The sequence below is a fragment of the Tenrec ecaudatus genome, chromosome 16 (assembly GCF_050624435.1).
Source record: "Tenrec ecaudatus isolate mTenEca1 chromosome 16, mTenEca1.hap1, whole genome shotgun sequence".
Taxonomy (NCBI): Eukaryota; Metazoa; Chordata; class Mammalia; order Afrosoricida; family Tenrecidae; genus Tenrec; species Tenrec ecaudatus.
In genome coordinates, this window is record NC_134545.1 from 84180027 (window position 1) to 84207239 (window position 27213).

At 43.9% G+C, this 27213-nt stretch overlaps 1 protein-coding gene and 1 pseudogene across 1 annotated transcript; both read left to right on the forward strand.

Annotated features, from left to right (window-relative positions):
• Window positions 1-60: 60 nt before the first annotated feature.
• CUTC (cutC copper transporter) lies at window positions 61-21764 on the forward strand. Its single transcript, XM_075535105.1, has 9 exons — window positions 61-220; window positions 1949-2020; window positions 5330-5389; window positions 7910-8119; window positions 8771-8806; window positions 11444-11577; window positions 16821-16848; window positions 20547-20652; window positions 21299-21764. The coding sequence occupies exons 1-9, from the start codon at window positions 160-162 to the stop codon at window positions 21411-21413; spliced, it is 822 nt and encodes a 273-aa protein (XP_075391220.1). The 5' UTR covers window positions 61-159; the 3' UTR covers window positions 21414-21764.
• Window positions 21765-24894: 3130 nt separating this feature from the next.
• On the forward strand, window positions 24895-25836 carry LOC142428909 (small ribosomal subunit protein uS5 pseudogene; annotated as a pseudogene).
• The last annotated feature ends 1377 nt before the right edge of the window (window positions 25837-27213 follow it).

Genomic DNA, 27213 nt, shown 5'->3' on the forward strand with positions numbered 1-27213 from the left:
ACTGCGCCTGCGCGCGCGCTGCGCCCGCGCGGGGGCTGCTGGGGCGCGGGCGTCGGGGCCGCGCTTGTCGGGGCGCGCGCGGCCGTTGAGGACGCGCTTGTCGGGGCGCGCGCGCCTACGCTGGGACGGCGTGGCAACCAGCTAGAACGACGGACGAGCATGAAGAGGCAGAGGGGCTCCTCGGAGCGGAAACGAGCGCGGATCCCGCTGGGGACAGCCGGTGCGGAAGGGGGCGGGGCGGGGGCACCCCCGGACTCGGCTCCGTGGCGCGGGCCGGCGAGGACCCTGGCCTGCGGCCGCCCCGCCAAGTGCCCTCGGCTTTCCTTCCGGCCTCAAGCGGGCGGACACGGGGCCCGGGAAAAGGGCTCTGTCGCGGGAGTGGCCCACGGCGCCGCCACCTGACGTGCGTTCGAGCCCCGGCGCTCCCGCGAGTTGCCGACTTCCCTCCGCCTCCTGATCTTTGGGGATGCCAGTCCGGGTCTTGTTGCCACAGTTCAGTGTCAGGCGCTGAGTGCAGTGACTAGCTCGTGGTGACCGCTGCGAGGACAGGGTCGGGGTGGTTCCCAACGCCGCCCAGCCACCCCAGCGGGAGGGCTGGTGGCTGCACCAAGCTAGCTTGTGAAACCCTTCTTCCTTCCTTCGTCCTTCCTTCTCCCCTTCCTCTTCCTCCTCCTCCTCCCTCCTCCCTTTTCCAAGTTCCTCCTCCTCTTCCTCCTCCTCCTCCCCCATCTTCCTCCCTCCTCCAAGTTCCTCCTCCTCCTCCTCCTGGTTCCTCCACACTAGCGGTCCTCACGCGCCTGCCTCTTCGGCCGCCTTACCCTCCTGGTTTCACGGAGGAGCCCATCAAAGCTTGTATTGACGGGGATTGAGTTGTGTTAGAAATGAAAACTCAGGAATCTAAAAAATATATTTGTTAGAAAATAACCCCCAGTACGACACATGTAAACATTTAAAATAACTTTAAAGAAAAACGAAAATGACTCTATTTTCTAAAAACAAGAAAAGTGGCAATGTTTTTGCAATCTTTTTGCTCTCTGGCTTCTTGGAGGACAGGGATTCCCATACTTGCTTGTGTCTGCAGTTCCGTCTGACATGGCAGATAACTCATCCCCTGTAAGTAAATTCTTTAACAGTGGCGCTGTGGGAGAAACACGAGGCTTTCTGCTCCCGTAATGAGTTACAGCAATGAGTTACAGCTTCGGAAACGGGCCTGGCTACTCCCACGACACTTCCCTGTCCGCTGGAGTCACTATGACTCGAATGGACTCTGTGGCAGAGTCAGCAGTGACGCTGGAGGGCAGAGTAGATCGGTCTGGTCTCCATCTCGCCTTTCTACTGTGGAGACACGGGTGGGTTTGAACTGGGACCCACTGCTTAACTCACCATGCCACTCTGCTTGTGAGAGGGCTGAAATAGACAAATCTTTAAAGGAAAACTCACACACAAAAAAACCCAAACTCACTATTATCTAGTGGATTTCAACACCTAGCGACCTCTGGCCTTAGTATGTACTGATGGTCTGCACGCAGCTGTTAATCTAATGGCTGTTTGAAACCGTGCCCATCAGCACGGTGGACATAAGGGCTGACTCCTGGCCATATGTTGTCAAGTTTTAAGAAGCACGGAAGGAATCTGAGAAGGAAGATTGGCCACTCATTGTATATCTTTCTCAGTATTGCTTGAACAGATGAGGGGCCCGTCAAAAAGTCCATGGAAAAATTTTGTCTCTTCATTTTCCACGAACTTTTGGAAGCCTCGGGTGTCTTTGTGTGTAGCTTCACCTTATCAGTTTAATAATGAACTTAGTACTTCACTGCTTCCTTGGGTTCCAGGGTGTTTGTCATGTTATTATTGGACATTTGCATTTTGGCAGCAAAATGTAAACGTATTAGCTTGTTCTGGGTGGGCAGTGCTTTCGTGAATTTTCATGGTTCTCCATGTGTTCTAGGAGCGGAGAGTGGATTTCTCATGGAAGTGTGTGTTGATTCAGTGGAGTCAGCTGTGAATGCAGAAAGAGGAGGTAAGAGAACTTTAGAGAGATGAGTTAGCCGCAATCCCTTTCAGAGTCTTCAAATGAACCCTGTGAACTTCAGACCTTGGGAACCCCTGTGATTTCTGAGGCTCCTAGTAGCCCTTTCAAAAACAAACAGCTAGTGAACCTGATGAGAAGCAGCATGTTGCATGGCACAGCATGGAGCAGTGTTTCAGTCTGTGTGTGCACAGGGTCACACTGTTGGGAACCTACTTGATCTCCCCTGAGAGATCTCATTTTGAGTCAAGTGTCTGCTATCGTGATCGTAATCACTAATTCCATTTACTGTTTACTTTGCAAAGATGTAACTTTTCGCATGATCGTTGATTTAAGGATTTCAGAGACTGGTTGCCATTTTCATCAGGACTTTTAGCACTGTGTGTAGGTGCGTATACACATAATCTAATTATGTAGAATTTGAACATTTGTGTGTTGGCCTAATCGGTGTTCTTTATCTTACCCCTCTAGTTTCTAATATCCATGGCAATGGCTATATAGAACTCATGGGCAAAATTTATGATTAAAGGTTATTTTTAATCTTTTTTATTGGGTGCTCTTATAACACTCACACATACACCCATTGCGTCAAGCACATTTTACATATGTTGCCATCATCATTTTCAAACCATTTTCTTTCGATTCGAGCTCTTAGTGTCAGCTTACTTTTCTCACTCCCTCATGAACCCTTGATAATTTATAATTTTTTTCATGTCTTATATTGACCGCTGTCTCCCTTCACCCACTTTTCTGTTGTTTGCCCCCCTGGGGGTGAGAGGTTTAATACATCGATCATTGTGATCGGTCCCCCCTTTCTTCCCGCACCTTCCCCCTAACCTCCTGGTATCACTACTCTCATTATTGGTCTGGAGGGTTTGTCTGTCCCGGATTCCCTGTGTTGCAAGCTCTTACCTGTACCTGTGTACAAGCTCTGGTCTAGCCAGATTTGTAAGGTAGAATTGGGGTCCTGATAGTGGGGGTGGTGGTAGTGGTGGGGAGGAAACATTAAAGAACTGGAGGAAAGTCGTGTGTTTCATCGGTGCTATACGGTCTGGCTCACCGATTCCTGTGACCCTTCTGCGAGGAATGTTGTGGTGCCAGTGAGAAATGCTCGGAGTGGGCTTATCATCAGGCATGTCACAGAGCTCTTTCAGACCTGCTAGCACATGCCCACGGCGCATCCCACTCCACTGTAGGCGTTCCCCTCCAGCTCCTTGGGCGGCAAACCCCACTCCCTGGTTTATGTGCCCGAGGTACCCCCTCCTGCACGGAAGAACTCCGCTTTACTTGCTCGTGGGTTGGGAAGGCCACCCCTCTGGTCCATGCTCTGGTTCCTGGTTCTGATGGTACAGCTACCTCCCGGACCCAAGAGGTTCGTGCAGGTATCTCAGGGTCCAGAGGACTCACTCCACCCCTGTTCACAATTACAGGTACATTCTATCAGTATCTTCCCCACCTTCTTACCAGACCCATGCAGGAAAAGGTTGTTTGGTGGGAGTTACAGACTTTGGCTAGAAGAGCCCATTAAACAGTTCCCTGCTTCTGCTATGTTTCCAAAAGTTCATGGAAAAATGGAATTACAAGATAATGGAGTTCCCCCCAAACTTTGAAACACAAAATTTGCTTTGCTGTCCACATTTGGTCTTAGTTGCTTTTTAAAAAAAATAAACAATCTTTAACTATATATGTATATATAAACACTTTTTAATTTGGCCGTTAAAAGGAATGAAGTACTGATACATGCTATAACCCGAAAACATGCTGAGTGAAAGAGATCAGTTTGAGAATACCACATATTGTACAGTTCCAGTCATAGGAAATACCTGGAACAGGCGAATGGCTGGAGACAGGAAGTCAGTTAGGGATTGCCTAGGTCTCAGGCATGGGCGAGGGGGAGGGGACCGCTACAGCATATACGGTTTCTTGGGGGGCAGCGATGAAATTGACAGCATAATCAGTTGTGGTGATGTTTGTTGCTTTTTCTGTGCATACAATAAAGGCGTTGAACACGTTAAATGAGTGCATTGTATAGTGTGTGAATTATATCTCAGTAAAGCTATTTTTAAAAAACAGCAGAGCATCCTTAGCTTGTAGCCTCTATGGAAAACAAGCTTTGAGTGGCCTTTGGCCGGTCCACAGACTTCTGATTTATATTGCTACTTTTAGTCCCCTCCACTCCAGATTATTTTGAAGCTAATAATATATTTGATCCAAGACGTGATTTGTAACATTGTGGTTACTCTCCTGGTTGATGCTGTAAGACTTGAAGAGGCAGGAGTTTCTTCAAGTTGGTTCTTGAAACTTTTGATAGGACCCAAGTAGACTGATGGTTCTTTGGCTTCTAGCATTTTCTTATAAATATTTTTATTTAAACAAGTTAAAAGTAGCTCACCTGTTTCTTGAAATTGAGAATAGTAAAGATTCCCTGGGAACGGTGAATGTATTTCTGTATCAACAAAGAGTGAGAGTCCACTCTGGTCAATCCAGAAACTTCTCTTTTATTTAGAGCTTCATGTATTTAAGCCACTTCTCATTGGAAGGAGAGACAGATTTTTTAAAAAAACAATCATTTTATTGGGGGCTCGTACAACTCTATCACAATCCATCCATCCATCCATCCATTGTGTCAAGCACATTTGTACATTTGTTCCCCTCATCATTCTCAAAGTATTTGCTTTCTACTTGAGCCCTTGGTATCAGCTCCTCATTTCCCCCCTCCCTCTCCCACCTCTCTCCCACACTAACCCTTGACAATTTATAAATTATTATTTTTTCACGTCTTACACTGTCCGATGTCTCCTTTCACCCACTTTTCTGTTGTCCACCCCCCAGGGAGGGGGCTACTTATAGATCCTTGTGATCGGCTCCCCCTTGGAGAGACAGATTTTCAGGGACTCGTTTGGGAGCCTGGTGACACTGTGAGGTAGGCATTGGAGTGCTTACTGCAAGGGGGCGCTCAAACGTCCCAGCTGCTCGGCGGAAGAAAGATGAGGTTCTGTATTCCCGTAAAGATTTATAGCCTCAGTATACAATCTCGGTGTAGTATTATGAGTTGAAATTGACTCAAAGGTAGCAGGTTTGTTTTTTTTTGTTTTTAGCTTAGCTTGAGTTAACTTTTCACATTTGGCTCTCAGTACTAATGTGGGTAACAAAATGTACTTGGGTTAGTTTTACAATTCAGTTTCTCTCAGACATTTCTAAGACACTTTGTTTTGCGTTTGAGAGGAAAATGTAAATAATTTGCCATTTCGTACAAACTTCTTCTAGACAAGTAATTTTTGAGTCCTGCTTTCATCACAGGTGCCGGTCGGATTGAATTATGCTCTGGGTTACTGGAGGGAGGAACCACGCCCAGCATGGGTAAGTCTCCAGCATTGGGTAAGAGCATTTGTTGATACTCTGTTTCTGTGAGGTCCTTTACATGATCAGTTTGGCATGCTTACAGTTGTAAATAATGGAACATCTGTCTATCAAAATCTTGATAAAATAGATTCTGTTCTCCTCACCTATCACAAAGTTGTTAACATTGGCTCTGGCGGTTTTCCTTATGTTTTGAATATTTCAACATCCAAATATTTCTCCTGTCTTCCTCGTCCTCCTTCAGAGACTCCAGCTTCATTTATATTAAAGGCCGCTTCAAGTCGTCCCGCAGCTCACTGATGAGCTGCTTTTCTTGTGTTCCCCTTTCCGTGTCTTTTCTCTGTTTCATTGTGGAGTCTTTATTGCTGTGTTTTCAGGTTTACTTGTTTTTCTGCAGTGTCGAACCTGCTGCTAATGCCATCTAGATTTTTTCCTCAATATTACATAACATAGTTTTCATTTCTAGAAGTTTGACTCGAGTCTTTAGAAAAATATTTCCCCTGTCCCTCTGAACTTGTTGAGCATAAGGTATCATTATAAAAGCTTGTTTAATGACCTTTATCGCTTAGTTGGAATATTTGTATCAGCTGTAGTTGCTTTTGCTTGCTCGGTATATCGTGTTTTCCTGTCTGGTCATTTTTTTGATGCTGGGCATTGTGAATTTAAGTTCATGAGCGACTAGAGTTATTTTTCCCCTCTGAATGTTTTTGATCTTTATTCTGGGATGCAGTGAGGTTGGAAACAATTTCATCATCTTGGTCTTGCTTTTAAGATTTGCTAGGCTCAGTTTAGAACTAATTTTTCCCCACCACTGAGGTAAGACTCTTCTGTGTACTCTACCACTTTTCCCACGGACCTTGATGATTTGTCTGGCTGGTGGGAACAGGCAGTTATGAGGGCCAGACACTGTTCCTTCGACTCCTTGCACGCATGCGCTCATCGACTTAGCTGGATATTCGAGATCTCTCGAATTCTTTCCTCCTGCTTGGGACACTCCTGCAAACTCTAGCTCCTTTGGACTCTCAGAAATCTCAGTTCTGTCTCCTCAATTCAGAGGATTCTCTGGGCTCTACCTGCGTTCTCTATCCCTGCATTGCAACCTGGGAACTCCCAGTGCTGTATTGTAAGTCAATTATAAGACTCACCCCATTTGATTCACATCTTTCAGAAATCACTGCCCTTGGTTGTGTGAGGTCCCGTGTCTTGCAAACCACTGCTACATACATGGTAACTATCCATTGGGTGTTATAGGCAGGGTTGGGGGTGGGGTGCGCCCATGTGCATATGTGCACGTAAATGTAGTCTCTGTTATTCTGCCTTGGCTACAAACAGACATTACTATTAAGAATGTTCTGAGTCCTAAAATATACTACTCTGAGATTGATGCATTTTTTTTGCCATAGACGTATACTCGTTTACACAGCAGTCTTTTAGCATGAAGGAGCATTCCCTGGCCACTGTAAACTTTCTAAACTGGGTCTGTAACCAGTACCATTTTTGTTTCTGCAGGTCCAATGGTGACCTATTTCTTGGGGTGGAACTGTTGCTATCCCATGCAACATTTGCGTTCTTTTAGCAACTAGGATGCAAGCAACTAGTAGCGCTTGTCATGGGTCTTCCTGGGTCTCTGGGGCAGACACCAGTGCTTCTCTCCATACTGACCCGGAGAAAGCTTTCTCCTCCGTTAGGACTCTCACAGGGGCAGCTCTACCCTGTCCTCCAGGGTCGCATTGAGTTGGCATGGGCTCGATGGCAGTGAGTTTGGTTTTGTGGACTCAGACATTTTGAATAAAATCATAAATAAATAAAACTTTGCTCCCTTTTACATATATCTTTCCAAAAGAAGTCTTTGCTAGATTTTGTTGTGTATTTAAGGGTCATAACCTTTGGACCAATTTAACAATACTGTAAAACTAAAATCCAGTCACTTCCTTCCATGGCAGTCCCGTGCGGCCCAGCAGAACTGCTCCACAAGAGACCTGGCTGTGGTCCCCACGGAAGTAGATGCCAAGCCTTTCTTCTCTAGGTCGGGTCGCCAGCCTATAAATTGGCAGCTGACTGCACACCACTTTCACCACTCAGGCTCCAAAGATCTCTGTTGTAGTTTTTAAAACAGAGCTGCTGCCGCCGATTAAAAGCAGCAACTCGATGGCAGGGAATCCACTGGTACACAGCCGACTGAGCCTGGGAGCTGTTACACTTTCAGATGCCACATGCTAGTCAAAGGGTTTTGAGCCATTAGGTTTGTATTGAGTTAACTAACACATGTTTTTAACATGTGATATCTCCAGTCTGTTTTCCCGATTACTCTTGTTTTTCAACCCTTGGTTTTCCTTTCACTTAACTTCCACCACATGCATGTTTCTCTTCTCTCACTGTCTCCCTTCCCTGTAGAGCCATCTTTCTGGGGGGTTCTTCAGTCATCCCACCTTTTCTTTTGGCAGTGGTATGCCAAAGGGGATTTAGAAGACCAATCACATCCTTGTGCTTCTAGCTCACAGGTGCATTCTAATCTTGTAGGCGTCCTTCAAGTCGTGAAGCAATGTGTCCAGATCCCAGTGTTTGTGATGATTCGGCCACGAGGAGGGGATTTTTTATATTCAGACCGTGAGATTGAGGTGATGAAGACTGACATCCGTCTCTCCAAGCTGTACGGTGCCGATGGTGTGGTATTTGGGGCACTGACTGAAGATGGACACATTGATAAAGAACTCTGTGTGTCCCTTATGGGTGAGAATTTCGTGTCTTGAGACCAAAGAACCTCTAATGGTGGTTGAATTTATATGCCCTGTGTGTGCATGTGCGGTGCATGTGTGTGTGCGGCGCGCGTGTGTGAAACATGATCAAAGATGGGCTTTGCTGTGCACACGAGCCTGCCCATTTTGAAAAGTAGTGGTTTGTTTGGATGCTTGGGGTGGAGGATAGATGTGGCAGAGCTATCTAAAATTTCCTTCGTTTCTACTCCGTTCAGGTTCCACTAGTGTTTCTCAAGGGTCTTAGGGGGTCTGCCTGGATTCCTTTTACCCTGTACACCCCACACTTCCAAAGCTGTTAGAGCTGGGGAGGCAGAGGGGTGTGGAGAGCACCAAAGCAAGCTATGCAACTAGGCTGAAGGGTGTCTTGAAGCTTCTCAAAGGAACATGTGACAGGTTGCACGCTGTAGTCGCCAGATCCTCTCGTTTTTGTTTAGTGTCTCTAAGAACTGGACAGCGCCCCACCCCCAATATGGAAATCAGAGACTAGGGGAAGGTAGAAGTCGTGTGAGTGTTTTGAGTATTTTAATTCATTTTCTTCACATCACAGGGCGCGAACCTTCTTTTGAATCCCATCTAGGTTGGAGAATTCCGTACGTCCTCATTCATGTTGCTCTTTTTTTAACAGCCATTTGCCGTCCTCTTCCAGTCACTTTCCACCGAGGTGAGTCATTTCCATTTCAGAGGATTCGCGGGAGTATCGGTTTTCTAATTTCTCCAAAGGCTACCTTTTACACAATACCATTCCGTAGATCTGCAGTGCTTCTGGTCAGTGTCTCTGAGACTGGTTTCAGGATTAAGAGTAGTAAATTTAGAGAAGCACAGTTTTGGGAAATGATAAAATTTATGTAAAGTTGCGGAAAGTGGACACTGCATGCCTGCAAGTGCGTGTACCTGTCCATCATTGCAAGCAAGATTCCTGAGATCGCCTTAGAGCAGCGGTGCTCCACCTTCCTCAGGCCGAGGCCCCTCAATACCGTTCCTCATGTGGTGGGGACCCACAACCATACAATTATTTTCGTTGCTACTTCATAACTGTCATGTGTTACTGTTATGAATTGGACGACCCCTGTGAAAGGGTTGTTCGACCACTCTAAGGGGTCGCGACCCACAGGTTGAGAACCACTGCCTTAGCGTGTCTGTAACCCCAAGAGGAATAAGCCAGGTGGGACGAGGTGTGCAGTCTCAGCAGACAGTCATTACTGGAGCTCGTGTAAGGTCAGCTTTCCCAGATAAGTACAGATTCCCTGGAGGTGCCTGAAATACCCGAAGAAGAGAATTGGATATTTCTGTTGTTTTTATTCAATGCCATAGGTACCAACTCTTAACAGTCTTACCTACAACAGGATGAAACAGTACCCGGTCCTGCCCCATCTTCACAATTGTTACGTTTGAACCCATTGTTGCGGCCACTATGTCAGTCCAGCTCACTGGGGACCTTCCTCTTTTTCTCGGACCCTCTACTTTACCAAGCGTATTACCAGGAAGAGGGAAAGGAGCTGTAGGTTCTGGGTAAATGATACACAGATGCCCACTCTAATGCGCAATAGCTGTTCATTTCAAATGAAAAAGATACTTCCTCTATGCAAATAAGGTAATTATGATTCTTATATACTAAGGCCAAGCATGGGTAAAAGAGTCAATTTTACCTTCTGAATAAGCATTGAAAGATTCAGATAAGGTTGGTTATCTGCATTTGCATCTAACCATAGATATTAGGGATAGTCTTGTTACACTTGTTTCTTTACATAGTGGTTGACATTGTCAGAAAACCATTTTCTTTGACTTAATATTTAAACTACCAGTAACTATAAGAGAGTAGATTGCTGAAGAGTCAGTACCTTGAGGCACCATCCCTAAGCCTCCTGTCCAAAGTTTGGAAGCTTGAACATAATTCACAAAAATAGAAACTATAGTTGAGATTCTGACTTGCTAAATAATTCAAAAATTATTATTTTTAATATAATTTTATTTTTCTTAAACCAAGGAGTGCCTTTAGTTTCTGTCCTTTCCTTTTTCTTCCCATTATAAATTTAACAAAAGGATTTTAATGTTTTTAAATTTTGTATCAATTTTACATTGTCCTGGGCACTATTTTTCCCCTATCCATAAACAAGAGCATATGGTAGTGGGGTGGCTGATAATAAAGTGCCACCACCCCAGAAGGAAAATCCTCAGTAGCAGATGTAGCCCCCCCCCCCCATGCCCTAGCAAGTCTGTTCCAGAGGACCGCCAGGACCTGTGCAGTCTGGCCAGAGATTAGTACTTCCAGGACCTGGACTGTGCTGAACACCACCTCAGGAGTGGTCTCTGTGCTTTGATGATTCTGAGAAGGGAACGAGGTCTTTTTAGCAAGTCGACTGCACCTGAGTCCTCCTGTCATCTGTTGTACAGTTGTCCCCGAACTAGGAGCCTTGAGTGTGTGAAGTAGATTAGTGTAAAATACTTGTTAAGAATAAGAGTGAAAATGGATCTAGGTCTTTCCTAGAACTCGCTTTATTCGGCTTTGTCTAGCTTGCCGGAAGCTGTCGATGGAGGTTTCTCAAATTGGAGTCATTTCCATATCACATGTATACTTTTACCATCCAGAGTGATACCTATGTTCACTTATTTCCTTTTATCTAAATAGTCTCTTAAGTAGATTTCTTTTAAAGAGGAATTTTTGAGAATCTCCTTAGGAACAGTAGTAGTGGGAGTAGCAATATCACGAGGGTAGGAGGGAGAGGGGAGAAGGGGGAACCCATCACAAGGCTGGATATATAGCCCCCAAATAACAGAATTGTGTGTGAAGGGAGACAACAGCATATTATATGAAAATAATAATAACAATATATAATTGATCAAGGATTCACGAGAGTGGGAAAAGGTAGAGAAAAGAGGAACTTATACCAAGGACTCAAGTAGAAAATGTTTTGGAAATGATGGCAACATATGTTCAAATATGCTTCATACAATTGGTGTCTGGAATATTATAAGAGCTCTGAGAACCCCCAATAAAATGATTTTTTAAAGTAAATAAATAATAAAGAGGAATGTCTAACTACTGAAAATAATAAAATTTCTATTGCTAGCCTACATTTACATATTAAAATGTCTATCATCTAAAATGATCATGTATAAAATGGCATGTGGCATTTAAAATGGTATGTGATATGCTTATTTCTGTAGCACAAATATGCCATCTTGACTGATTTTAAGCAACCAACCGATGAACAGTTTTTGAACAATTGGCTCTTGTGAACTAGTATAAATCAGGTCTAGTTTATATGTTCAAAATTCAAATTAATTTTATGTATTTCAGCCTTTGACATGGTTTGTGATCCAGTGGCAGCTCTAGAGACCCTCTTAAGCTTGGGATTTGAACGGGTGTTGACCAGTGGGTGTGACAGTTCCGCTCTAGAAGGGCTACCCATGATAAAGCGACTCATGGACCAGGTACACACAGCTTCTTTCCTTCCTCTGTGGTCCTTCCTGACATTCTGCTGTTCAGCGAAGTTGTGAAAGTAATTACTGATTTCATGATTATTCTCTAGGAAAACAAACAGACAAACAAGTAGGCGGTAATATAGTTCTACAATCCTTACTTCTTTCTTGTGAGTGCTTTGTAGTAACCAAGGCTCTACAAATTATAGATTGTGCCTAAGTGTCTGACTTAACTTGTACAATAATCCCAGCAGATTTTTCCTTCTCTCTTGCTATCTAGTTCAGCACAATGTTATACCATGTCTTCCCACTGTCAGCCTATGTACACTCAAGATCCCATATGAGATAATTGTTGTTTGGAGGGATACTCCAAAACCAAAATAATACTCTTCTTTTATCTCTCTGTGTCTCTTAAAATAGAAGGAAACAATTTTGTTCTCTTGTTCCTAAGTAAGTGACGAACCTTACTTCCATTTGTAGAGCAAAGGATGACTAATGTGTATGTTTCTTGAGGTTCTAAATTATCTACAATATGTAGATTGAGATCAGGGAGTTCTGGTTTGAGACTCAGATTTAGCACTTATTTATTGTAAGAAAGTGAGTAGGTTACTAACCTTTAAGCCTATTTCCTCATGTGTGAAACAGAGAACACTTTAATCACTCGTTGTGTGGTTGCTGAGCAGGTTGATGAGATAAAGTATGTAAGACAGCCAGTGCTTGGCATAGAGATCTTAGTCATGTTAGTTTATATTATTATTACTGTTTTAGTAATAATATTTCTTTTGTGTTGCTATCCGATTATGTGAAAATTATTTTAATTAATTATTGGAAAATAATTTTACTTCTACTTCTCTATAGTCCTGAAAATAATTTTCAGAAATTTTGCTTAAGGATATGATGTGGTTTCCCTAACTTAAGACTTAACGATCGTACGTTTTTATTAAGTGGATAGGTATAGGTCATTTTTACTATGGTAGTGACAAAGATGTATGTGTATGTGTGTCTGCTAGACCCTGAAAATCTTGTTAAACAGCCTATATGTTCTCCTTGTTTCAGTGGGGAAGCCTGGAGTGTTTTAAAATAGAATTGTTGATGAATTAGACTTCTATTTTTAAAAGGTTACTTATTATAGAGTTGAGCATAGAGTAGCTAAAATTGCCACAGCCTTGTATTACATTTCAGAACATTGTGTGTGTTTTGTAGGTTAATCATTGGTTGGCAGAAGTACTGGGCTATAAATATTCCCATTTATTAACTTCTTGAGGTAATTACCAGCATGATATATTTGAGGAAAAGCCCAGGCTTCTGGATTGAACAGGGCTGGTTTGAATCCTGGCTTTATCGTTGCTTGACAGGGATGTGGAGCGACACATGTAGCCAGCTCGCCTTTAGTTTCTTCCCCTGCAAAGTCAGAGTAATCATGGTTCCTCCCTCCTAGAGAAATGAGGGAGAACACATCAGATATCTAACAGCACAGTGTCTAGCACTTTTAAAACCAGTGCTCAGGACAGTAGCACTTGATACTTCCATGGTAGATCAGTTTGATGAAGTTTAAAAAATTATTCAGACGAAGATTTTCTGAAAAATTTACAAAATGACTGTCTACAGAATTTTCAAAGCACTTCAACATGATTAAGTTCCAAAGACTAGGTCATTATATGAAAATGGAGAATTTCTGCATCGGATCACAAAATAGAGGATGATTACACCATTGTGTAACTTGAAATTATGTTATCCCACAACTATCAAAATACATGATTAGCCAGCTGTCAACTTATATCATTACTTAACTGTCAACCCACTGAGACTAAGGGCCCAGCTAAATGGACGCCTGGTATTAACCACCCCGGCCAGTGTTACTAGTATATTGGCCTTCTTCATTGAGCAAAAGAGTCACGTAGCAGATTTTGTATTATTGTCCTAAATGTAAAGTGTTAGATAATGAGTCGATACGTGAGAAATTGTTAGACGCCATCGGATTAGTTCTGACTCATCGTGACCCTACCACAACAGGACGCACACTCTCTAGGCCGGCGGCAAGCTCACCGTTAGCTTTGATCCCAATGTTGCCACGACTGTGTTCACCTCATTAAGGGCCTGACTCTTTCACTGACCCTCTACCGCACATGATGTCCTTTCCCAGGGACAGGCATTTTTCTGAGAATATGCATAGAGAACATGAGATGAAATTTTGCTATCCATGCTTCTAATGAGCATTCTGAAATACTGCGCCCAAGACAAATCTGTTTATTTTTCTGGTATTCCATGGTACTTTTCAACATTTTTCACCAAACCATAATGCAGATGCATCAAGTCTTCTGCAATCTTTCTTATTTATTATCTAATTCTGATAGGTGTAAGAGGTGACAGAAAATACATGACTTGTGTGACATCTTTGCGCTCTAACATGGTGCAGAGACCTTGTGCAGCAGATTTATGCATCGCAAAAGCTAGACATGGTGTGTTTGGGGGTAGAGTAACTTTGGAACTGCTGTTCCAAGCATGGCATGTAACCCAGTTTGCATGAAATACTGTGCAGTTTTCAGTGACAAATATACCAGAAGTTAGAATTTGAGGTCACTTTTGATCATTTCCTGAAATCCCTGTCATTTAATTGCTCATCTCAGGAGTTCTAATTTTGTTCAGTGAAAAATATAATTATGTTGTTGACTCATACTGTACATAAAGATTTTTAACACCTTGGTATAATATGCATTTTTACACTTTGATATAATACGCATCTTGAAATAGCACTTCATCATTGATTTTTGAATGACATATTTCTCTGGGCAATCTGCTACAAAAGACCTCATTAAAGTGGTAGAAGCTAAAGATGCCACTTTGAGAACTTAGGGGTTCCGGAGCCAAGCTATGGTGCATTTAGTCAGCTCATCTGCATGTGAGAGCCGGGAAATTAGTAAGAACGGCCACGAGAGAATTGATGCCTTTGGTGTTGCCAAAGAATATCATCAAATGTAACATGAGCTGTCTAAAAATCTGTCTTGGAAGAATGCTTCTTAGAAAAGAGAATAAAGAGACTTTGTCTCATGGATTTTGGATTTGTTAACAGGAGTGTCCAGTTCCTAGAGAAGGACATGCAAAGTCAAGGGTCCGCCACAAACGAGGGAGAACCCGATGGATTAATACAGTGACTGCAACACGCGTTCACGGAGGGCAGTGCCGGGCAGGGAAGTGTGCTGTGCTGCACATGGGTGGTGTGGCTTGAAGCCAACTTGATAGCGCCTACCACAACTTACTACAAGTCACTCATTTATCTCTGGTTCTCTTTTTTCCTTCCACGTGTATTATTTCTTGTCCTCATTTTGTTATAACCAAGGGGAAAAATGGAATTCTGTTTTGCAGGATGGCTTCTCCAATCTGTCTAGCTTTTGTGAGGAGCCTGGTGGTATCGTGGGCTGTACATTGGACTCCTAACTCCTAGGTCAGCAGTTCGAAGCCACCAGCTGCTCCCTAGGAAAAAGATGAGGTCTATTGCTCCTGTGAAGGGTTATAGTCCCAGATACCCCCAGGGGCAGTTCCACCTGGTGCCACGGGATCGCTGTGAATTGGAGTCGACTCCATGGCAGGGAGTGTTGGGTTGGTTTCCCAGAGTTTTTGCTGCTACAGAATGACACTGAACAGACACCCGTATTGAGTGCATACCTTAGGGTTACACACATAGGTAAGTGGAGCGTGTTAAAAGACGCTAGACCGCATTTGAAAAGTAGGAGAAGGTTCTTTCTTCTCCTCGTGACCTTCCCTCCCATTAGTGTATCTCCTCTTCACGGCTTCTGCTTATGTCACTGCTCCTCTTCCTTCTTTGCGTTGGTTGTGTCTTGTGCGAGTTAATGTTTGCATCATTCCTCTGTCTGTTTCTGTTTTCTTCTGACCTCTTCTGCCCCACTTCTCACTCTGTACACTGCCATAACCCCCCCACGCCACCCTCCCGCCGATTTTCTCCTCCCACACTCAGCCAATCTTTCCATTTCTGCATTTATCTTAAGTGGATATAATGTAGAACTTAGTATCTTTTCAGCATTTATTATATTTATTGAATACATTAGAGTTGAATGTTTCATTTTTGTGTGGAAGTTTTGTGTGATTGGTAGAACTTTTGCTATAAAATAGCAACAACACCAAAAAAATGTTCAGTAGCACTCAATGAAAGATTTTATCTCCACCCATGAGTACAGGTACAGGCTGAGCAGGTGAGGCGGGCGACTTCGAATTTTGACGAGTGGCGGGAGTGGTTGATCCGGCATTAAAAATACCTGTCAGGGAATACAAACATGAACATTTTTCATTGATGTATACTTTGATCGAGTTTATTCTATAAATGAATGAGCTTGACATAATATGTAATTTTTATCTGTCATTGTAACCTACTTGCTTTCTAATAGTTCCATCAAGTAAGTATTTTACAATGGGGTGATTTCCTTTTGTCTTTCAGTCTGTGTTCCCAAAGCTTATTTAAATCGAACTTCTGCCCCCGTTCCCAAATCAATTCTGACTCATAGTAATCCTGTGTAACGATTTTGAGATGGTAAATCTTTACAGGAGCTGACAGCCTCATCTTTCTCCTGTAAAATTCATTTAAGTAATTAAAGTTTGGATTAAAATTTTAATAAAAGTAAAGAGATTTTAGAATCTTCTAGAATTATCAACAATTATATGCTTTTATATACTTAATTTTATTAAAATTAGAAAGTTTTTTAAAAGAGACTTAAAAAACAGACTGGGTGCTTAGCACCCAGTTAAATGGACTCATAGCTTTATTTAATTGATAAGATCCTCATACTTAGAGGAAATATAGTTAACAAGATTTGAGTTTTAATTTTTGTCTCCCAACCACCTATTAATTTAGAATTAGCCTACGTTTTTTCTCTTCAAGAAAATCCTAATTTAAATTTCACTACTATCATCCCACTGAATACCAAAAACTCCAAATTTAAATTAGTATCATCTTTAACAAATTACTTTTTTGGAAGTTATGTGATTATCTACTACTTATATTGATTCTTCTATTTCTGTTTATAGTAGTGCAAGTCTTTAAAGCAATATAATAAACTTTCTGGCTAGAAAGAGCTACTATTATATTGTACATCTTGATTGCCCAAGGCTCAAAAAGAGATCGGTTGAAAATTGGATATTCTTAGTAATTCTAAAACTTTAATATACTGTCTCATGTTTCTGTTGTCACTGCCTTATTATCCCGTTCAAGAAAAGGTTATTAAATTTTCCTTTTTTTTTTTCAGGCAAAAGGCAGGATTGTGATAATGCCAGGTATTTATTTACAATCACTAGCCATAACACTGACCTTGTAGTGGAGGAACAACAAAGGAGACAGGGAAATATGGGAGAAACTATTAGTACATGGTTCTTGGAGAGGACATTGAGTAAAATGTATAATATTGGGATCTCTGATGGAACTGGAATTCCTGAGTAGTACATATGATTAATACATTTGGCTGCTAACCCAAAGGTTAGAGGTTCAAGTACACCCTGAAGTGCTTCGGAAGAATGGCCTGGTGATCTAGTTCCTCTAGTTCCATAAAATTAGCCACCGAGACACAGGCGTTCCTCAAGTTGAAGTCAACGCTACGGCATTGGATGGTGGTGCTGGTGTGCTGGAGGGCGAAACTTTATCAGCTACATAGCGGCTCATTAGAAATGAACACCTTTTTATCTCTTATTAGAAATGAACAGTTTTTAAAGAAACAGACAAAGTGGCCAGAAATCAGTGGGACAAATACAGAAGATATTTTTTCCCTCTGTTATTATATTTTTCAAACAAAGAGTAAAAAGAACATGATTCATGTACCATTTGGTTATATTTCCGTCATCATTTTCTCTTGAGGTATTTTTCAACTGAACCAAAGGCATAATTGATATATTATCCCTAAACAGCTCTCAAAACATAAGATCATTGTTCTATATAACCACTTTACTATAAAATGCTGATTCTTAATATCATTTAACGAAGAGCCCGACTAATGCTGCCAGGTAAGTAAGTGTTGGCTTACTAACCAGCAGGTCGGTGATCCAAACCCACCAGCCATGCCACATGAGAGCGTGAGGCCGCCTGCGCCCACCAAGGGGGACAGCCTTGGACACCTGCAGGCAGGGTGGCTTAGTCAGAATCAACTTGATGGCAGTGGGTTTGCTTTTACTTACTGATTTTTTTCAAAAAGAACTGCTTCATGCTCAGTCCATATTCATTCACTCTCTTCAGTTTCTCCCAGAATGCTTGTTTACAGCCCTGTGTTCAGACTGTCATGCCATCAGACCACAAGCATTGCTTTGGATCGTTACCACTCTTAATGTCCCCCTCTTTCCAGTCAGTCACTAGTGCTTCCTCCAAAGGTGAACACAGAGTGACCGTTGGATGCGAGTCCCGCTCGCAAGTACATCCCAGAGATGCCTAGTGTGTTTAGTAGAGAAGATACTCTTCTTTCTTGACATTCTTTTTCTTGCTTAAGAAAAATGACATCAATAGAAACTGGGCCACTTCTCCTACAGAACATCCTACTTGCTGGATTTATCAGATAGTTTGCTTTTGCTACTATTGAACTGGATCTTCTTGTCTTTTTATTATGTATAAGATCATGGTTAGATCATAAGATCACATTTGGTTAAATGTTTTTGGTCAGAATATTTTGTGGTTATTCTGTGTATTTTATTTTACATCATGTCACCAGGCATCTCATTTATCAGTGATGTGAAGAATGACTGTGGAGTGTAAATGGGGACAGTCAGATAAAAGGCAACTTAGAAAAGGAGAGACCAAGACGAAGTATATTGTCAGAGATTTAGAAAGTCTTTGACCCATAGCAAGTCCCTGAATCCTGAGCAGCTTGAAAACACGCACTCTCTGTGAAACTCAATCGAGAGGGCTTGGCGGCACAGTAGTTAAGTGCCCGGCTGCCAGCCAGGAAGGCTGCCAGCTCAACCCCGCAGCAGAACCCCAGTAGAAAGGCCACGGCGATCCGCTCGCTCCGAGGGTTTCGGTGAGTCGGTATGGGCTCAAAAGCACACAATAGCAACGTCTTTTAATCAGGGAACACGAGAGAGAGCTGCATCTGGTATGGGTCTGTTAAAGACTAGATGTCAGTTCCTTTGTTCTTTCCCACGTTGACAGCTAATAACCACATTTAGACAGTTAATATAAAGAGTTAGCTTAATATGTAATTACGATAACTCCTATGTACAAGGAGTTGCTTTGGGCAGGATTATACAACAAACTTCCTCCATAGGCTTCTAATATTAAAATGGGAAATGTGATGTACAAAAATATTTGGGATTAATTTCTTTAACAACTTTGCAAGGAGAATGCTAGTTATATGCCGTTATGTGCCAAATAGGAAAACGCAGAAACAAATATGAAATAATCCTTTTACCGAAGCATTCACAGAATAGACAAATAATTGCAGTTTCTGAGAAATATGTCCATGCAGGTGAAAGAGTCCTAGACAAGTCAGCTTGACTGCTTAACCTATGGTTATCGCTGGCAATAGTAAGATGAATGGGACATAGTAGCTGCCCGCTGGGGCTTCCATAACGAAACGTGCAGCATCCTTGGGCTTCAGTGTCATTATCGGTATGGAACCAGTGGTCCTATGTGGTCCTTTTCAACTCTTACGCTCTACTAGTCTGTGTTTGGGAAATGTACTACCTTGATTCTCAAGCTGCTGATAACCAAGCAAAGTGTGTTTCAGGGGCCAGTTATTTTGTTATATGTTTGGGGAAACAATCTACGGTATTTCTCTCATTTTAATCCTCACCAAGTGCTTGATAGACAGTAGTCCCCCTTTTTATTGGTGGAAAATGGAGTTAAGAAGTAATTTAAGATCACTCTTGAGCTATGAAGAGCTGCATTGGGAGACTAAGCTTGCTAGTCTGGAGCTGCCGTCATCGTCTGTGGCCCTGTACTTCTTCAGGTCAGTGATGCTGCGGCACTAAGGGAGAAAAGAACTCCAAGTTAATGAATCCGACTCGTTACTTCAGCACCTGCATAGCCTGAGTTACGAAGTAAATGTTTAGTAACTTAAATATATTTACTGAGTACATCCCTTCATTAGGTGAGAAGAATATAGGGACGAGTAAAGGACTGTCATGTTTCTAATATCATGTTATAATTCAAGTGATGGTTTAATTCTAATGGCTGAGAGCATGTAACCGTGTGTGGCTGGCCAGCAGAACAAATGACGCATCATGAGGGACTTGGTGGTGCAGTGCTAATGGAGTAGAATCGGCTTCTTTGTGAAGTAAAAGATGGCACCATGCAGTAATAAATAATCGTGATAACGCCCTGCCTTGTCCATATTTCTAAAGAGATGAGCCCACTCGAATCCTGGACCTCCAGCACCCCCCCCCCCTCGCAGTCACTTGCCTCCAGGCTGTGCTTGTGCCCTGGGCTGCTAGCTGCCAGTTCAGCAGTTCCAAACCACCAGCCTCTCCGAGGAGAGAGACAGGGCTGGTCACTGTCGTGAGAGTTCCAGTGTGGGAAAGTCACAGCGGGCAGTCAGTCCTCCCCTGTCCTGCAGGGTGGCTAGGAGTCAGCAGGGATTTGATGGCCGCAAGGTTGTCTCTTCTGGTTGCCTCAAGCGTGTTCTTTTGTGTGGTTTGATTTTGCTTTCGCAGAGGGGAGAACAGAGATGGAGCTCGCAGTGATTTTCTTCGTGCCTGCTGGAATCCTTGCCACAGAATAGTTACTTGATTCAGAGTCATGACAGTGCATAGCGTTGCTATGTCAACCAATGGGCAAAGAAGATTCTGTTATATGGGGTCTGTGACTTAAACAGTTCTTCTCCAGAGCCCTCGTCTACAGCCCATGTCCTTTATCATTCTTAACTCATTCTAGCATCGTTAGGGAGACAGTTACTCTTGAATTCGCGAGAACTTGCATTAGAACAAGCAGTGACTATCCATTAAGTCTTATCCAAAATCTGCCGGCTTACTGCATTACCCATGCTTTCCAATAGGGGGTGGCATAACGGACAGAAACCTGCAAAGGATCCTTGAAGGCTCCGGTGCTACAGAGTTCCACTGTTCTGCTCGGTCTGCAAGAGACTCTGGAATGAAGTTTCGGTAAAAATGTGTTCTTTGACTCATACACGAAGGGGTGAGATTACTCTTTCCTGCCCAAATCGGGACACCTTAATTAATGGCATGATTAGTAATGGAATGTTGGGATGAGTGGCGGAGTACTGCAGTCATTTATGCCATCGAAAAACATCCCTGCCATGCTTCTTGCCTTGCCTTAAGCAGGGGCACTTTTCTAAACACATTGAACCTTTATCTCCGGAAGGTATTTCCGAACCGAGACCGGTTCGTGAGTTTTATAGCAGCTGAGTGTCAGAGTTGCCTGTGCTTTCCCTTCGCAAAGAAAGGGCCGTGCTGTGAGGAGGAGGACGTCCCCTTCATCCGCATCCCTCCTGCCTTTTCTCTCCAGTCAGCCTGCCCTGCCCGCTGCTCTCCACCCATCGTCAGTTCTTTAAAAAGATACCACTGTTAAGGACTTGAAATGATTGTATATGTTTTTTATTATACTTGAGTTCCTTGGTAGTTGATTATTTTTACTTATGAATTGGGAAATAGCAATATGTTAAAGAAGCATATTGCTTGAGCGGTCATCTAACCTGTAACATGAAATGTACTACTAGGAAATTCATTTAGCGAAAGCTTTTTCTAACTACTTTGATAATTATTTGGTCCTTTCTTCTTTCTATTGCAGAAATGCCTGTGTTTCCATGGGAGCCTCAATTTCAAACTCAGAGTATTCTCTAAAGGTAGCAGATGTGACCAAAGTCAGGACTCTGAATGCTATTGCAAGGAATAGCCTGGTGTAGCCAGGCCTCCCTGAGCAGCATGGATATTACAGAGTGAAGGTAGAAGTATTGTCTAGAGTTGACCATGACATAACTTTTGTGGCCAGGACAGTCATAGTCTTTGTTCTAAGTCTCACATGCCGCGGAGAATGCTTCAGAAGAAGAAAAATACCCTGAAACAGCTGTAGTCAGTCCCTTTGCCAGCCACCGTCTCCAGGGTTCAATTCCCAGACAGGCGCCTCGTCTGCTGATGGTGACAGAGTTACTTGGGGAACTGGAAAAAGTTAAGAGCAACCTATGAATTCAGAGTGTAGCTTCAAGGTCAATTCAACAGTAGTATCTTGCTTTTTCATTTGTAAAATAAAACTTTCCATTCTCGTTTTGTCTCGTGTGTTTTTCTTACCTTAAGTACAGTCTGCAGCCAAGTATGAAGGGGATGATGTCTTGTTTTCTCCTTTTCTCTTATCATCTATCCATTGGGTACGTGGTTCTGGGCAAGGTGCTGAGGTGTCAGCGTCAGAGCAGGATGTGAACGTTCCTAGATTAGACAGGAAAAGTGATCTCTGGAGTTCAGTGTGATTCAAGACCCCTTTGCCAATCTCTCAAGACCTACAGTAAGAGCTGGGAGACGGGTGTTCTCAAAGTAGTCATTTCTTCTAACAGGTCACAGGCCGGACCAGCGGTTCTCAACCTGTGGGTCATGACCCCGTTGGGACTTGAACGACCCTTTCATAGGGCGCACCCGAGTCATAACAGTAGCAAAATGACAGTGATGAAATAGCAATGAAAATAATTTTATGGTTGGTGGGATCACCACAACATGAACTGTATTAAAGGGTCACAGGAAGGTTGAGAACGCTGGGCTCGATTGTAGTACTAGAACATGCATTTCCTATAAGTTTGTCATTAGCTTTGTATCTGTAACTCTTCTGCTTACAATCTCACTTTAAATCGAGCACACACTGTCAGCAGGGCTGGTTCTCAAAGGTTGGGCGGGTTTGCGAAGCTCACTGTGAAGAGCTCTCCCAGGGAGGCCATGGAGCCTCCATGCATGGTATGCGCAGATTAGGGTCCTAACAGATGTGCCTCTGAAGACTCTTGCTTTTATTTAAATCTGTCCCTCTCCTCACCTTTAGATCTTTGTTTCTTTTTCATTTAATTATTGGTTTTGAAATCCAGGCACAAATACACAAAATATAACGCATAATCATATTTTGTATTTTCGCCTAACTTTTGCTCCTGCATGGCCTTCACGATACGATCCTCCAGGAATGATTAAGAACAGGCCATGATGTCATCCCTATTTTATTTAACAAGCACCCCCAGCATTGTGGCCATTGTTTAAACACCATGTATATTCCATCACTCCCCGGGGCCTTGCTTATCACCAGTGCTTTCAATGCAGCTCCGACCTTTCAGTAGCACTGGTTCTTGACCGTGTGCTACTTTCTGAAATGGTTGAATGTTGAGTTATTTTTAGTGCAGTGATTGTGTGTTTCCACCATCTTCCCTTGAAGATTCCTTCCCTGTTTTGCCCATGTTGGTAGGTGCCATCAAGTCAGTCTGAACTCACTGCACCACCAGGTAGGTCAGAACAAAGCACGACTTGCTCCCCCACCATCCTCACAAATGTTACATTTAGGCCGGTTGTTTCAGTCCCAGTGCCAGTGTCCCCTCAGAAGCGGACAGCGATGCCTTCTTCATAGTCTAAGTCTGAACCTGTTCCCCGTGGGGGACCCTGCTGGTATTTGAAATGCCATTGACAGAGCTTCCAGCAGCATAGCAACCGGCAAGCCACCGCAGCACAACAAACTGATAAGGGGATATTCGATGTTACAATTGCCTCTCTGCCGTCTGCAACTTAATGCAGTTTAGCATTTGCAAGAAGTTTGGCATACCGTGGTGGCCTGTCTGTTGCTATGATGCTGGAAGCTATGTCATTGATAACGATGTTAAAAGGAATCATGCAGCCTATATATATCCCATTTTATTAGAATTATTTAAACATTAAAAGGATATTGCACAGATCTCTCTCAAAATGATTTCAGTTTTTCCCCAGGAATGTTTTCAATATATTTTACTTAGCTGAGACATAGTCTTCCCCAGATGCTGAAGAGAAGCCCATGCTCTATGGGCCTGTTAATGAGCAAGCAATTTGTTCTTTTTTCTAAATAGTCCAGCTGACTGACTAAAAAGTGATCGAGGAGAGCAACACACCTGATAATATTTTTACTTGCCACCTATGCTCTCTCACTGCATGCCATTCTTTTGTGTCTTCTGGGAAACACAAAATGACCCCATTGGCCAGTATCCATTTGCTTTGGACTTTTCTAGTTTTCGAATTGGAAGCCCATGCTCCCGGAAGTCCCTCAGTCCGGGACAAATTGGCCAGGTTTGTCCCAGTAAAATGGGTCTTTTCCCTTGGTGCTCCCCTTCCTGCCTCAATCCTGGAAAACCTGAATTAGAGGAGGAGGAGCCCAGCAACGAGAGACAGAAAGGAAGACTGACTTCCTTCCTCAAGGAGCAGCTGGTTCCCGAACCAAGAGTGAGACTTTACATAGGTGAGTTCCTTTGGGGTGATCAAAATATTCTGAAACGGATTGTGATAGTGTGTGTACAACTCTTCAAATATACTAAAAACCATTGATTACACACTTTCAATGGGCAAATTACATCTGAAAGTTGATATAAAAAATTGGATATGAACATATACACAGGTATAGAAAGGGGTGGGAGCTCAGGACAGGGGGAACAGTGATACCAGAAGGGTAGGGGGAAGAGGGAAGTGAGAAAGGGGGAACCGATTACAATGAACGACACAACAACAGAAAACATGGGGGAAGGGAGACAGTAGTCGGTGTTAAGAGTTGAAATCAATAACAATATACAATCTATCAGGGTTATGAGGGGGGAAGGAGGGGGGGAAAGCTGATACCAAGGACTCAATAGAAAGTAAATGTCTAGAAAAGAATGAAGGCAAGATATGTACAAACATGCTTGATTTAATTGATGTATGGATTGTGATGAGTTGTACAAGCCCCCAATAAAATGATTTTTTTTAATTGGGTGAAAGAGAAGTTTTAGATTAGATTGGCCTGGATCTTCTAATACCTGAAGGTGACACACTGACACCCTACTCCACCGCAAAACAAAAGATCCTATAGGAGAAGGAACCTATCTAGAGGACTCATGAACCACAGCTGTCTCTGTCCTGAGAAACACTAGATGGTGCTCGCCTATCCCTACTGAAGGTTCTTATCAGGAACAAGGCAGACTCGATTAGGAAGTGGGAAATGTGAATGAGAACTTCAAATTACCAAATTAAAAAGAAATCTATACTTAATGGCCCCTCTGAGACAGCAGGAATTCCTGAGATGGTCTTTAAGCATCCAGAGATGATCTTTAAGCATTGAACCAAAACTGTCACCTCAAGTCACCTTTTAGCAAAATAAGTTAACTCATAAAATAATATCACCCGCCTTCTTCTCCGAGAAAACACCAAATGGCGGATGACACCGGTGCAGCGGGAGGGCCTGGAGGACCAGGGGGCCCGGGGAGCCGGAGCTCGCGGCGACTTCTGCGGCGGCTTCGGCAGTGGCTTGCGAGGACGCGGGTCGTGGCCTGGGGTCGGAGCGTGGACGAGGCCGCGGAGCTCGCGGGGGCAAAGCCGAAGACAAGGAGTGGCTCCCTGTCACCAAGCTGGGTCGTCTGGTCAAGGACATGAAGATCAAGTCCCTGGAGGAGATCTATCTGTTCTCCCTGCCCATCAAGGAGTCTGAGATTACTGCCTTCTTCCTGGGATGGCTCTCAAGGACGAGGTCCTGAAGATCCTGCCTGTGCAGAAGCAGACCCGAGCCGGCCAGCGCACCAGGTTCAAGGCCTTCGTTGCCATCGAGAACTACAATGGGCACGTTGGCCTGGGTGTCAAGTGCTCCAAGGAAGTCGCCACCGCCATCCGAGGGGCCATCATCCTGGCCAAGCTGTCCATTGTCCCTGTGCAGCGAGGCTACTGGGGCAACAAGATCGGCAAGCCCCACACGGTCCCCTGCGAGGTGATCAGCCGCTGTGGGTCTGTGCTGGTGCGACTCATCCCTGCCCCCAGGGGCACGGGCATCGTCTCAGCCCCTGTGCCCAAGAAACTGCTGCTGATGGCAGGGATTGATGACTGCTACACGTCGGCCAGGGGCTGCACAGCCACCCTGGGCAACTTTGCCAAAGCCACCTTTGATGCCATCTCCAAGACCTACAGCTATCTGACCCCTGACCTCTGGAAAGAGACCGTGTTCACCAAGTCTCCCTACCAGGAATTCACTGACCATCTTGTGAAGACCCACACCAGAGTCTCCATGCAGAGGACCCAGGCTCCAGCTGTGGCTACCACATAGTCAATTTTATACAAAATGTAATAATGTGAATTGAGCCTGCCAAAAATAAAATAAAATAATCTCACCCGTGAGTACTTCAATCCGTTTTTAAATATATATATACATGCAAACAGACGGTGAAGAAAAGGCATACATGAAAAAGCTGGGGAGCTTGAGACGAGGCAATGGGAGTGTAACAGCTAGAAAGAAATGTTGAGAACACTGGCGTGATGGGAGGAGTGCAAGCGGCCTCACGAAACAGCCGACGGGGAATGTGGAGCAGGAAGCTGTTTTGCTGTGTACACTTCCAAGAAAAAATAAGGAAACGCATTTTCACAAAGAGGAGGCAAATGCCAGTGGACTTCGAAAAGCTTGTGGGAAAACACAATGAACAGGTAACAGAACTCTGAAGCCTCTTTCCACATTTCTGGAAGCTTTTTATTTTGTATGAGGAGGCTTTAGAATGACGCGAAGCAAGACATTTGCTTTCTTATTTAGTTTCTATCTCTCAATGAACTGATTATCTGTTGTCTGAAACCCAGAGTTATAACTAAAGTACCCGAAGAATAAGCAATCCACCCGTCCCTTCCTGAAGCGGACCCTAAAAGAGGAGGTGGGTATCAATCACGTAGCCCCACGTCCCCAGCCCAGCGGAGGGATCCCGAGGCAAGCTAGCCAGGCGGAACGCCTCGGTTCTTTATCCACATTTACTGGTCCAGAGATGGGAACTCAAGGCCTATTCAGAATCCTAATAAAGATGTTTTGTTTTTCCCTGGGGAAACATTGTTAGGTCGCTAGATTTAGGCACGGGGACTGTTCTTGCCTGCAAAGACCCCCATAGAGGAGGTTGGAAAGAAATCAGGCAGCCATCAGACACCTATGAAGACCCCAAACTGAGCATGCTCTTACTCAAGCCCCCGAGCCAGGTGGCAGATACACCTGGGTGGGCCAAACTAGGCTCAGGCTCATGCCATCACCCAGGTGGGCTTAACCCAGCCAATGGGGTCAACCCATGTCATCAATCACGGCTCCCCAGCTGGAGGCTTGCAATATCCTGGCTGTGGGAAGGCTGCTCTCTTACCCTGCTCCTGGTTAGTGGTCAGAGAGTGAGGGACACATGTGCCACCTGGGTGAGCCTCCTCAGGGCCCACTCCAGGCCCACATGCACCCGCTCCGGGCCTACTTTTGGCCCACATGCGCTAAGCCTCTGGGACTCTTGGGCTTCTGGCCACTCAGGATCCCCTTCGTCCCACATGTGTGGGCGCTCTGTACCACGTGGTTGTTGGTAGCCAGTCGTGAAGCCCAGCTCGGCTTCGGCGTGACTTGATACACTTCCCAGGGAGAGCAGGTATCCTGTGAGGCTGGAAGACCTGAAACCTGTCCTGTCCTTCAGAAAAACCCACTGGGATTACGAAACGGGCTTTGGCGTGCATTCTTTCCGTGTATGGAGCCAAGAA

Bases quoted from the DNA above. Each gene is read 5' to 3' on its own strand.
- CUTC (XM_075535105.1), top strand. From the start codon at position 160: ATGAAGAGGCAGAGGGGCTCCTCGGAGCGGAAACGAGCGCGGATCCCG. The intron at 8,807-11,443 runs GTGAGTCATTTC...TATGTATTTCAG, and splicing joins TCCAGTCACTTTCCACCGAG to CCTTTGACATGGTTTGTGAT. The intron at 11,578-16,820 runs GTACACACAGCT...TTTTTTTTTCAG, and splicing joins TAAAGCGACTCATGGACCAG to GCAAAAGGCAGGATTGTGAT.